General features: G+C 40.1%; 1 protein-coding gene across 3 annotated transcripts in view; it reads left to right on the forward strand.

Moving 5' to 3' along the window:
• sema6a (sema domain, transmembrane domain (TM), and cytoplasmic domain, (semaphorin) 6A) overlaps positions 1-12,329 on the forward strand; it is a 103,301-nt gene extending 90,972 nt beyond the window's left edge. For all 3 annotated transcript variants that reach the window (XM_086314806.1, XM_086314807.1, XM_086314808.1), the window contains one exon: positions 7,986-12,329. In XM_086314806.1, coding sequence (XP_086170932.1) covers positions 7,986-9,148 — 1,163 coding nt within the window. In that variant the 3' untranslated portion in view covers positions 9,149-12,329. The remainder of the gene's footprint in view (positions 1-7,985) is intronic.
• The last annotated feature ends 1,674 nt before the right edge of the window (positions 12,330-14,003 follow it).

A 14,003-nucleotide genomic window follows, 5' to 3' on the forward strand; every position in this document is an offset into this window, starting at 1 on the left:
TTTGCTCTCTCTCCTTTTTTTTTCTACCTGTCTCCCTTTCTCTGGCAGGCTCAGATCTACCCACCTCATTCCCTACTTACATCCACCCCTCCCCCTTTAAACCCGACCTGTAGCCACCGCTGTGTTGCTCCAATTTATGGGTTCATTACAGCAGCTATCCAAGGGAAAAGGAAAGTGGAGAGGTGGAAGGAAAGGGGGATGGAGCGAGACAAGAGGGGACGGAGACTTGGGAAATGAAGGGACTGAGGTACACATGATAAAGATTTATTAGACAGAACAGGGCAATAATGTAACATTGAACAAAGCGGTAAACAGACAGCAGGTGAATGAACTAGCTGAAAGATCTGAACAGAAAAGATGCAGGACAGGTGAATCAGAGAGGAAATAATATATTGTAGTTAAACAAAGTGAACAATATTGTTTCTCTCTATCCCTTTCAGTCTATATTTTATGCTTAGTTAGCTAACGCTAAAAGAGCTGAATGTGAAAAAAAGAATCAAACTGAACATCTGGTGAAACTGAAACAAATTGCTCTAAAAATACAGGATGTTGTCTGCAGTAATGTAGCATTTTCTGTGACTCAGGTTCTGAACAGTACGTGCTGATGCTTTTGAGAAGCAAAACATGAACAGCAAGCACTTATTACTTTTTACAGTTTAATATCACTTTTGCTGAATATTTAATTTTCAGTCATTAGTTTGCATATTTTTATGGTTAATTCAGTTAGGTTGCATTTAGACTTGAACACTGGTTTCATGTTAAAGTCTAGCTGGGCCACAACAAGAGTCTGGTAGTGATTAATCATGTTGAAGGTCTTTATTAAAATAATAATTACATTAGCATTCCTGCAAACATGGGTATGGGAATTTCAGCCAAACTGATATCTTGTCATACTTCAAGACAGAAAACTGAATTCAGTTAAATTAACCTACAAATGCTTTTTACAGCATAATTATTTTTGTAAAACAAACAAACAATCAAACACCCAGATTATCAACAGAATAGATTTATTAATTACAATTAATAACAATAAAAGGTTTTCAAAATAATAATGTTTTTTTATAACAAATCTTATCCATGTTTCTTAACAGTCTTTTTTATTTTGTTTGTTTTGTTTTTTTATTAACTATTAATCCTGTGACTCCATAGTGTACTGGTTAACACATTGACGTAACACATAAAAGATCCCAGATTTTAGACCAGTAGAAACTAAATCCCGAGGATGGCTGCATATGCATATGGTGTGTAAACCATAAGACAAATAAGGGGGCAGCCAAAAGAAGCTTACTTATGAATATGTTATGTAGTCTAACTTCCTAATGATGTTCTTCATATTTTAATAAGGCAATTATTATTTCCTTATTACCAATTAACTAATGTGTGGAGCTTGAAGTTAAGTGTTATCCCTTCAAGAAACTACGACTTGAGTGTAAAGTATAGCATATAGACATTTCTACACAAGCTTTAATGCCTGAGTATTACACATAATCCAGGCAACAAGTCCAATTCTTACTATAGACTAACTAAGTATTAAAAAGTGTTAAGAGACTAAATGCAAGTATTAGAGGCCATAATTATCTGAAGAAATGTTTTGCTCTGTCGTGTAGTACCATTAAGTATTGGTTTACCACACTGATTCAGAAGAGGAAACAGGACGAAGAAAACATTTAATGTGTTTCTTGTACAGCATTAAAATTTTTTTTAATTTTTTTTATTTTTAATGTTACAAAACAACAACTGTACTTTTCTAGCGTATGCTTTTCCCTCAGTGTCAGGTTTTCACATTAATAGCTGTTGTCATCTGACATCTGCTCTGCAAGGGTTATTTTCAGCTGCAGGCAGCTCTCTGACACCTGTGTGCCAAGGTGAGGCTGCTATGATAGAAGGAGAGTATGACCCTGCTCAGACAGGATTGCAGCACAATTCTTTCTATGACAGAAAGTCTTGAATTTGACTTCATCTCAGTTGCTGGAAAGCAGTTGACTGAACATCTCACCGTAGTTACTGGGGATGCCCTGTCAATCTTAAATGTTAACTTTACTTTCACCAGGAAAAATGTTCAATTATGCAGCAGAGAAAATAGCACGTTTGTGTACAGTCAAACAATTGTTCCAAACATTACTGTATTTCACTGCATTTTATTAATTTTAATGATGCATAAGGATGGCTTTAACCATTGATTTGTCTTTATATTAGCTTTACAATTCATTCAAAAACAACTAGTGCTAAATAGATGAAGAGGGCATAGTCAAGTCATAATCTCGAATGTGACCAGTAATGATTGCCTTTTACCATGTAGCTGCGTTTCTTTTGCAACCTGTGAGCAACAAAAAAAGATAAAAGATTATTTCCTTGGTTGTGTGATTATTATGGGTATGGCTCTTGTTTCAGAATGCCCTCTTTTGTAGGTGAGCCAAGAGGTTTTGAGGTAACAGAGGCTTAGACTTAGTTTACCACAAACTCTGCTCACTGTCAGATAATGCACTTGGCTCCTGAAGTTTTTAAGGAGCCTATGAGGTTTAGCAGATTTGGAAATTTAATGTTAGTAGTTTCATATGTCCTTGCAGTTGAATGATAGGATTAAGGTTAATCCTGTAAAGTAGGATGATAGGATTTAAGTTAAAAGTTTATGGAGTGGCCCTTTAGGGCAGGCTGAATGTCTCTGTGTGTGGCAAAGACTAAAAAAAATTTAATTAAATGTTCCCACAACCCATGTTCCTGTCATTCCAACACCTTCGCAATTAAGTAGTGGATTTCGGTTCAGTGTTTCTTACTGGTCAAAGATTGGGCTGGATCTTTGTGAAGCAGATGAATTATTCGCAGCTCATTGTGAATCATAATAGAAACAGCGAACTGGATGCGTTCCCAGCATTACGCACTTCCCGGACTGACGTCAAGCCATAAGCCATAATTTCCTCCACTGATTAGCTTATTGTTCTCTCAAACTGCTTTTGTTTAAAACACACATTCGCTGCTTACTTTTCCACTTTTATGTTTTGGTTACGCTTTTTAATAAGTCCCCCTAACCGTTGACGGTTCGTACAAGAGCTTTGCTTTGTCTCTCGCCCATGTGAGACTGAATCTCATATCACTGCGGCTCATCCCTTTGTGCTCTTGAAGCTTGTCTAACCCACATTCAGCTGTCATTATTATACTTTGAACTGGATTTAAACAGTTATGTTCACGTTGTCCATGAGTGAGCCCTCATCAAGTAGATACAAGCCGAGGCTTTGTTCTCTTGTTGAGCACTAAAACATTTCTAAACAATTACCAATGGCTGCCTTTATGGATTCAATGAAATGCAATGCGTATTAGCACACACATAGCACTCCAGTGATACACAGAAGTCATTTTCTGCAGCCCACATGGTGAAATACACTTTGGTGGGTCACCGGCTGTATTACGGTGACTCATCGAGATTGAATATTAATTGAAAGAACTCAAGATTATAGACACGAATGCACACATAATTTAAAAGTCTACACTGTTTAAATAGTGACAAGCTGTTTTAACAGTTGCACTCTAATGTGAGGGACCTTTTTGCGTTCAGTATATCAGCATGTAAAAATCTATCACCCAGTAATCCGAACGGGAGCGCTGTCAAGTTGAGGCATCAAATAGCTGATGAAAAATGGGATGTTTAATTTATGCTGATATCTTGTGACTATTAAATATTACAGTTTGTATGCAGGGAGTTGGATAGGTTAGTACATCAATGTTAATACCTCAGGTGCTGAATAACATAATTAGGGGTTTAATTATATCTTAACTCGCTCATCAGTATGCATTGCTCCGACTCAGGATTGTCTGATGAATGCTTTAATATTGAATAACACCATTAATGCAAGTGGCTCTTAACCCAAACATACACAAGACTTAATGGGATAATTTACTAACAGGGAATTTAAATAGAAGTTAATGAATTGTTGTCACCATCCAAATACCAGTGTCCTTTTTAAAAGATGACAACAAACTGGTTCCTAATGAAAAAATAGGGCGTTTTTCGAGCTCCCGCGTCAGAGTAAATAAATGCACACCACTTAACATTATCTGCTTTTTCATCCTTCCTTCTGTCTGTAGTCGGTAAGGTCCACTGTTTCATCTTTCAGCGAGTGAAGCATAGTAAGTAGCAGTTAAGTCCAATTAAGATTTTTATCATTTTGCAGACAATGTCTTTATGCAGTCGCTCGCAGTCAGAGGTTAGTGCCCTCTCTGTAACCCCTCTGTGATTTTTAACTACCTTTGAAGTTTTCTTTGCAACAACACAAAGACAAGCTCTGTGGGCTTAAGTCAGTTGGTGCGTCTCAAAAGATTAAAAGAGTGGAAGAGCATCTGTGTGTGTCAGACAGATAGAGCATTCACAAGTTCCAGTCACAATAGATTACAATGTTTCTGATTTATAAGTAAGTGTTGCCGACCCGGCCTGTTTTGACAGCAAGACATATCTGAGTATCTGAGATATGTGTTTAATATCTGAATGTTGAGGCTCGAGGCGGTGTGAAATTCAAATCAATTCATCCGCTGAGAGAAGTGTTGAACTGCAGGATGCCTTATGATGCATTCTGGGGGCGAGGCAAGAGCGAAACCAGAAGATTATAAGTCACTGTATAGTCAGAACCTCAACAAGATGAGACTAAAGCGGAAAATCTGTGAGTTTTAGCAACACTTTGATACTTTTCAAGGTCAAGTAGTGGAAGTTTTAGAAAGTTTACAAAGATCGCAAATGATCAGAAATGAGCGGCATAGCCATCTTGATTCAAAACCCTGAGGTCCCGTGATTCAACTGAGACGGCCTTGGTGTCCTCTGTGGCAACTTTCATCCTCTTTGATGTTAAGATGAGAAACAATTCCTCACTTGAAAGATGGAAGTCTTCAAAGTTTAGCTTTTTTTTTTTTCTTTGTGTTTTACCCGAGGCCTTGGGCTAAGTACCTTCTGGAAATGTCTGCGTGTGCAGGAGAAGTGAGTGATGGAGGAAGGAGAGGAGAAAAAGAATAAAAGCTTCAAAAGAAAAAAAAAAAGGAGCCTTACAGGGCAGGTTAAATAGGGTTTTAACTTTAGCTCACACACCCACAAGAGAAGTCAAAGATCCAGCTCCACAGTTCACCTTCTTCACCAGAATGGACAACCACTTGGCTCTGCCGCCCTCCGGCTTTGTTATTCAATATGAAGTCCAAACGCTCAATCACAGAAAGTTAGCCTTTAGCAGTAATAAATTCACTGTCATGAAAATTCATAACAGTTTTGATTTCCTCTTTTCAGCTTCAATGTCAGCTCCACAGACAGAGACATATGAAAGTATTTACTTTTAACAAGGATTATGGAAAAACGAGAGATTTGCCAATGTATTTGTTTATGCTTGCACTTTTATTTTCCTACATAACTGTTCTTTGGAGATTTCCAGGTCTCCTGATCTCAAGTGAAACTGAATTCCTTTTACATCCCTTCCGTGTGCGCTGAAATATTTAACCCAGCAACTCTCAAAGAGCAGCCAGCCCCCACCGCCGCTGTTGTTTCTGCTAAAGGGTGATAACTTAGAAAGATCACAAGGTTGTAATTACAGCCTTCCCGGTCTCCACTGAATTGAACACTTACCATATGGAGGCTGAACGGTGTGAAAGAAAAAGAAAGTCAAAAAAGTGATTCATTGTTTCTGCAAAGGAGAGAAGTGGCAGAAAGTGTGAATGAAAGATCTAAGTGAGGACAGTGGAAAGTCAAAGTTAAAGATAGCAGCGCAGAAAAGTATCTCTCTCGTTCTCAGATGTTACAGGATGAGATGGGAAGCAGATGTTTCATCAGACAGGCCGGCCATTTGATCATGCAAGTTCGCAGCGTAACACTCGTCAAACGTGGATGCTGCGCTGCAGATAACGCTCATCACTTCTCACACTATCCACACGGCTGAGCGTGTCCTCGATAAGGAAAGGTTTTGGCCGGGAAAGATGCTTTTTTTTAAACCTTTTGTTTAACTTTTAGTGAGTTATGGCTGTGCTGCATGTTGTCAGCACTCTATTAAGGAGAAAAGTGAAGTTTTGTTTTTACAATAAATGAGGAATGATCTGGGTAAATGTAAGTGTCCTTTCTTATCCAGGTTGAGCTTCAAAGTCCAGACAGAGACTAAAGAGTGCTTAACTCCGGCTAGGAAAAAGGGGCTTTAACTCATGTTGTTGGGCTAATGAAGTATGACTGCAGCGAGTGAGATTATGGATGTTAGTTTAAGACAGTGTGGATTTCAGATCCATGAGAAAAGATTACCATGCTTTCTCTGTGTCTGTGTTATGTCTCACTGAGGAAATGCAGAAAGAAGATACTCTCCAAGTACATCCTCAGTGACACCGCTGAGCTGAAAAGCCAAACATGATTAACCAGCTCCTTCAGGATTTCGGAGAATTATTGGAACTAATGTTTGTTCTGTGGAAACTGCTTTTGAAAAATTACAGGGCAAATTGAAAAATTTGCAAGGAAGACGAAGAAAGTGTCGCGTGAAGACTGCAAACTGTAAAAGGACGAAATTACTTGTTGCTTGTTGACAACTGTTGTTCAGCTTGCCTGTGAGCAAATGTTTATATTCATGCAGCCACTGTATATTTCATTATCTGCAATAATACCTGAGGCAGTCAGCAAAAACTGAATTTCAAAATATCAGAAAAAAAAGATTAACAAGACAGAGTCTGAAGTTGGCAGCAGAAATATTTTATTAATGCACTTCAGTAAGAGCAATCTCAAAGAAGTGAAACAAAAGGAACAAAAAACACATTTTCATCCAATTTTTCCACCTGTAGCTGGATTAGTACTAAATGAAAATGTCTGATTTGTAAAAGCTGTTGTACAAATCATATCACCCACCTACTGTTTATTTTAGAACACCGATTCATTGTAAACAAACCTCCTCTGTACAGGAAAGACTCACAGATATCATCTTAAATTACTTCACATACATTCCAGCTTGTTTTGGATTTTTTTTCCAGCATTTTGGGGTAAAGATTCCTCAGTGTTGAGGATTCTATACATGCCTTACACATGTGAAACTGAGTCACGTTGCGGAGACGAGCGATGCCCCTGCTGTAGCCCCTTTACACGATAGAGCCCACCTGCCTAATCCTCTATCTGTGGTAACTGACCTGTAGGTCATGTGTGAAGGCATTATAAATCTCTCGGCTGTGGACCGGTGTATTTAACCCAAAGAATAGTGTGCTGCATTAGATGTCTGCGTTCATCCACAGGCTGCAGGCTATCATCTTTGAGCATGCATGTGTGGGAGGTGCATGTGTCCACACTCGTGTGTGCGTGCGTGCAGTCTGTTGTTGACCCTGTTTTATTAAATACAACCTGCCGCTCCCGCTCACCCACCGCTAAAATGCTCCATAGCATCCTTTATTGAATTATCTTTTATTTGGCGTTATCACAGTGTGTCTTTGCCAGTCTTTGAAAGTGGCGCTTTCATAAGACACTGATGACACAGCTCATTGGATTTAGCGCCTAATCAGAGGCTTTTTAATGTATTCGCTGTGATTCATGAGATTGGATCCAAGCTTTATGAAAAGTCTTCCATTTGCATCTATGAGAAGAAAGGGCTCGGGTATTTCAGGTTCCTTTATCGGAGCTCATATCTTTTTTCATTTCAGCAGAAGGTTTTATCTGGGATTTAAAATGTGAATCATAATCACCCCTCCAAAACACATTTTCACTCTGAGATTGGATTTTGGGGGAAACACTGAATCTTGATACTTGAAGCTACAATTTTGAATAGATGTTTCCTATGATGGAATAAATCCTTCTGCATTTGCATGTTTTTCGTGAAATTATTTAAACCGTTAATCTTTTTGCCCAGAAGATATCTTAATTATTGTAACTGTTTTTTATGTTTTGCTTCATCTTTTAAGAAGAATCTTTTCCAGCATCTCTTTTATTTTCTTTGAAACAATTGGCTTCAAAGCATCTCTTTTTAGTCTGCCTGTCTGAATGTCATCTCTGTGTCTCTCTGCAGGCGTGATCCGTGAGAGCTACCAGAAGGGTCGTGACCAGCTGGTTCCTGTAACCCTCTTGGCCATCGCCGTTATCCTAGCATTTGCCATGGGCGCCATCTTTTCTGGCATCATTGTCTACTGCGTCTGTGACCATCGTCGTCGAGACATGGACCTGACGGGCCGTAAAGAAAAGGACACCCACCACCTCCACTCCCGCCGGGGATCCATGAACAGCGTAACCAAGCTGACGGGTCTGTTTGAGACGCAGGCCAAAGAAGGTCGCCCCGAGGCAATTCTCACACCTTTGATGCACAATGGAAGACTGACGCCAAATGGGAAGATGCTCATAAAAGCAGACCAACACCACCTGGACCTTGCGGCTCTGCCAACGCCTGAATCCACCCCCATGCAGCCGCGTCGTAAGCCCAGCCGGGGAAGCCGTGAGTGGGAGAGAAACCAGAACCTCATCAACGCGTGCACCAAGGACATGCCACCAATGGGGTCGCCTGTTATCTCTACCGACCTGCCGCTGAGGGCCTCACCGGGGCACATCCCTAGCGTTGTAGTCCTACCTTTGCAGCAGCATCAGCACCAGCTTCAGCCTCATCTGCAACAGCACCAGCAGTCCTACCAACATGAGTATGTGGAGCAGCCCCATCACAGTGATATGAGCATGGGCCACGGTGTACTGGATGACCAGGGGGCCACCCTGGAGTACAAGACAAGCAAGAGCCCGTGCCACAACCTCAACATGGCTGATCCAGATGTGGTGCTGCCACCTCGTGTGCCCCAGCGGGAGGCCTCTCTCACCATCCCACCTGCTGTCCCACAGATGGGCAAACGCCTGGAGGTCCACTCGTCAGTCTACGGGCTTCGGAAAGGATCAGCATCTGGTGCTTGTGGATCCTCCGCCCTCAAGAAACACAACACCAACTCCTCTAACTCCTCCCATTTGGCGAGACATCACAGCTTCAACCGTGTTGAGACTCCACCACCTGCACCTCAGAGGGTGGACTCCATACAAATGACAGCACAGGGCATATCTCTGTCAAGGCAGCCTGGAATGAGCTCCTACGGATCACTGCCTCGAACGGGCGTCAAATATCTCAAGCCTGATGTCCCCCCCAAACCCTCTGTAGTCTCGCTCTCCACAAAAGTCAAGTCCAGTGACTCTGGCACATAGTTGGGTTGTTAGCCTGTCGGTCCAATGTGAACAGACAGTAGTGAAAGGCGTTTTCTGGCAGAGAGAAAAAACAGGGAATACTGTACAACTTGCATCTCCTTTTTGTGTTTTTGTTTGTTTTTTGGTGTACAGTACAGTGGAAATGCAACACAGTTTTTTTTCTTAAAGAAAACACTTTCTTTTTATATAAATATGTAAATATTATACCATGGTTGTTGTCGGTTGTGGCAGTCATCGAGCTCATGCTCTGGCTGGCACACAGCTCCTCTGTAAACACACATGGGAACATGTGCTACTGAAAAAGAAGATGATGCTTGTCCTGAATATTTCATCCATTGGCACCCTGTAGCATTCAAGACAGTGGCTCTCTTGTTTGTGGTGTCTTTGTTTACTGAGACTTGATTCGATACTTCGTCATGCTGGTAAAAGCACATACGAAGACGTCACAAGGGGGTTGGAGAATAATTGTTGTACAATACCTTGAGGACAGGAGGATCTGAGCAAACAAGCACTCAGAGAGAACGAGTTCGGACTGAAAGGACAGACAGCTGCCTGAGTTCTGGCGGAAACTGTGAAAAGCCTCTCAGTGTTACAGCAATCAAGTCCTGCCTGGGCATGACTGAAAGCCTGGGCCAGAAGAATCTTCTACTGTACTGGTGACTGAATAACACATGACTGTTAATACTAATAGCTTGTTGTATTTATTTTTATTAAGTGCTTTTGAAAAACAAACAGACTGACTTTCTAGGCTTGGAGAGAAAGAGGACAAAGAAGAGATCTTTTAATATTAATTAATCAAGAGTGAGGAAGAAAATATTTAAAGTCATTAAACTGGAGCCAGTAGAACTTTCTTAATGACTAAAGTTCAACTAGGTCTTACTGTGTGCTCAGTGGGACCTGCAGCTTGAGAATATACGTGACCTCTGTGACGACGAGGAGATATTTATTTAAACTGTGCCAGACCAGGACTTTTACTTTTACGGACCAGAATCTCCTTTGTTTTAGACCAATCATTTAAAAAAAGAAAAGAAATCCTGAACCTCACCCTTTCACTCCTGCAATCAGCACTGTGGTTTTGTGTGAGTCCCAAACATTTGTCCTGATTGGTTGCTGGCTTACTGGTGCCATCACAGCTCACTGTTGCATGTTGCAAATATAAGAGAAGCAGCTGCAGCAACCGCACGGGGGGATCTGCATACAAAAGGAAGCTGTAAGTGAGGCTGCAAGCAAACGAGCGGTGCCTCCATCTTGGAACGTATCGTCTTTTCTAGCGGCGTCACGCGGAAGAGCGGGCGAAAAAAAGGAAATTATAGGAACATCTGTCTTGCCTGCTTCTTTTTCCACATGTAAATTTGTGCCTTACACCCTGAAGTAGTGACAATGTTTTCTTTAATAGCTGTTAACTCTGTCTCCTTGTTGTATTTTTTTATTTTCTTTTTTTTTCTTATGTCATGATATTTCCCTTGTTTGATAAAAATGCAATTAAAGAATGTAGGTGTTATTGTTGTAATTCTGGTCCCTAGACAAAACACACTTACAGACCAGAGGGAAGAGAGGAAGGAGCAATTCCTTTCTTCATTCACACACTCTCGCTCTCTCTCTCTCTCTGGCACACACACATAAACACATGCACACATACACACACTCATCTTTGTGATTCATTTCTGATTGTGCCATTAATGCGCTTAAAACGACCCTTTATGTTGTGCTGGCAGTGTCGATAAAGACTTTGTGAGTGTTTTTCATTTCCTGTTTTATACAAAGTCCTGGTATTTGTTTTTACTTGTTTTTGGTGTTCGTTTGGAGTGATGGTTAATTGGTTAACGGAACAATTAACATTTGTTGCTTAAGGAGGCCAACGTAGGTGTATCTTCCCTTGGTGCACTGCGATAGCACCATAGCAAGCGTACAGTACGAGATACACGTGAACACCCAGCGTACTAACACGAGTCGAGGCTTCTTGCGCGCATTGAAACGTTCACTTGTTAGACGGTTGCATAAACAGGCTGGTTCCTGTGGAAAAGAAAAAAAAAGATGACATTTTGAAACAACACTATTAAAAACTGTACATTATTTAACCCCCTTTTTGTAAGCGAACACAGTTTGGGAAGTTTAGAGATTTTTTATTTTATTTTGCCTCACTAACTCTCATTATCAAAGCCTTATGAATGGCTGAGAGTTTAACTAATCAGATGATTTCACTTCCTTTTTACTTGAGGGTTTTTATGGATCACCCCACACTGAAACACTTAAGTCATTGGAGCACTCCCTTAGTGTTGTATGTGTAGATAGGTTAAAGTTTTCTCGATATCAATATTCTTTCTGGAGGAAAGCCAAGAGTGTCTCAGTCCACAGCTCGAATAATGTGTACATAGATGCTCGAAGGGAATGGTTGCACATGACGAGGTCATGGGCAATGGATTAGTTCAAAATATGAACCGAGAGGAACGCGTCCCATCTAAAACATGGTCCGGGATAAAGCTGCAACAGTTATAGCATCGATTAACTTGAAGCGAGGACCTTCAAAGTTCAGATAAGCATAGACGTGTGTTCACTCCAGACTTTCATAAAACTACTTTGCTTTAAATTAGTGTCTGAACACCTTACTTACACCCTCCGGTGCACTGAGTGCATGAACCAGCAACATTCCCACGCCTGGAGTAAGGCTTATCCTCAGCTGAGTATTTCTGGTTTTGAAATGCTCAGTTGCGTTGTCTCCCACCTGGATGAATTGTCATGTCCACACTGAATGTGAACAAGAGAACCTGTCTAGGTTTGAAGGTTAAATGTCCACATCCTGTGTAGACAAGTGCTTTTGGCTGTGGGTGCATTTATGATTCAGCAAGATCAAGTGTTTTGATATTAGAGAAAAGTTGAGCGTTTTAAAGGCTGAAGGCTGCTGTGGACAGTGAGGTTCTTTGGTGTGTGCCTTTTTGTCTTTCACCCTTGTTATAATACACTGCTGTTAGATGCAAATCTACTCTCTTCTCAACTTCTCAAACTTTTGAACTTTGTAAGCTTGTAAGATATCGTGACGTCACAAAGTTTTTTGCCCTACTCTCTCCACTTCCTTAACATCTGATTCACAGCTTAATGTATGTTGTAAAGAAAAAAAAGAACTCTTTAATTTAATGCAAAATGTAATAAAAAAAAAAAAAGAAAATAAAATTCTTGTCATGAAGACTGTGATATGTCCTTGACTCTTTCCACTTGTTTCCTAGCCTGAGGTTATCTTTATTCTGGGAACATCTTTAGTTGCTGGATTTTGTGCAACACTGTCTGGGGAAAACCAAGCCTTGGTTTTGCCCAGGATTTAAACGTTCTTTTGATAGAAGATCCCTTTTAAGAAAATATTGTACTTTTATGACCTGAAGTACACTATTCTACTTTTGCTTGTAATACCACCACCAACCCCTTGAGATCTGACAAACATTTCCTACAAAGCAAGCGTGAGCTGATAAAAGGAAACTTAAATTTAAGTAGTTCTCAACTTCATTATAGATAAGTGAAAAAAGAGAAAGGTTATGAGCAGAGGGAAGAAGCCTGTACTCCATTTCTATGGTTGATCGTGTTGGTTAAATGAAGCAGGCAGCTTGATGGACTGAAAGCAGATTTCTGTATGCAGGTTGGTACTCTGAGCACTCCAAATGACCTTTTAACCTAGAAGGAGCTCGGCCCATTATACTTTTGGTGTAATCCATTTGATGCCATACAGGCAATCAACAGAATTCTTCACAGATGTTCTGAAGGCAAATGAAATAGAGAGATTTCTTTCACTTCCATTCAAAAACCTTGCAAGTTTTGTGTACATGGACTTTTAAGTGAAATCAATTCAATCCCTTCTCGAGGGCAGAGTCAGATGGCTCGACTTTGGAAACGCAGATAAAAGCATTACCTGTTAACTTCTCAAAATGACAGTAATCAATATTGTTATCAAATGACTATGGGAGGCAGGTGGACACTAGAGATTAACCCACAGAGAGTGATCCCCCAAATCCATTCACAGTATCCCATCAGCCCACAGAGTACTACAATGTCTTGGAGTTACTACTAAAATAAAAGTAATATATTACACATTACTTATTACATCTCTTTAAAACAATGTGGTATATAACCTAATGACTCAATGAAGAAAATAATTTGTTACACTACTTGTTACATTAATTTCATATATTGCTCTGTAACATGACCTATAATGCATTGTTACATAATTATTAGTTAATAATATCAAGCTAATGCCTAATGCTTCAGTGGGAAGTCTATCTGTAACTTACAACATATGCAGAAATCCTTCTTAACCCTACGCTGTAACCCTCAGCACAACCTGACGTGCACTTCTCGAGAAATGTAACTGAACGTGAGGTCAACGCAGCAACGACTCTGACTGGCGTAGAAGAGGGTTGCAGGCTTAACAGGGGTTTCTAGCTACTTCGTAAGTTACGACATAAATAATGACACAAATCTTCATCATAACAAAGAACATTCAAGATTTTTGTTCTAGTGTTTTATTTTTTGCTTCTAGTGCTTAAGGTTGAACACAAAAGTCAACAACACAAGGAAAAGTTTATCTTTACAAAGAGTCGAGTTCGAGTCAGCAGAATGTTTCCGTTTTGGACACCAATTGCATTTTACATCACACTCTTGTCCTTTTGTACAATAACGATAAATTTGATTTCCACATCTCCAGACCTCAGAGGTTGTGGACGACATCATCATTTTCTTCACCATGAACTAACATCAGCTGTTTGTAGTGCAGGAAAAAACAGTCATGTTTGATGTTTTTATTGGGGTTTTTTCCCTATCATACTATCATTCAAATAATTGAAGAACCTTTATAATTGAAGTAAGAACATAA

This window comes from Aulonocara sp. 'chitande type north' Nkhata Bay, linkage group LG12 (assembly GCF_057382095.1).
Source record: "Aulonocara sp. 'chitande type north' Nkhata Bay isolate Kocher_YH1m ecotype deep benthic linkage group LG12, A_spYH_male_GT1.1, whole genome shotgun sequence".
In the NCBI taxonomy this organism is placed as follows: domain Eukaryota; kingdom Metazoa; phylum Chordata; class Actinopteri; order Cichliformes; family Cichlidae; genus Aulonocara; species Aulonocara sp. 'chitande type north' Nkhata Bay.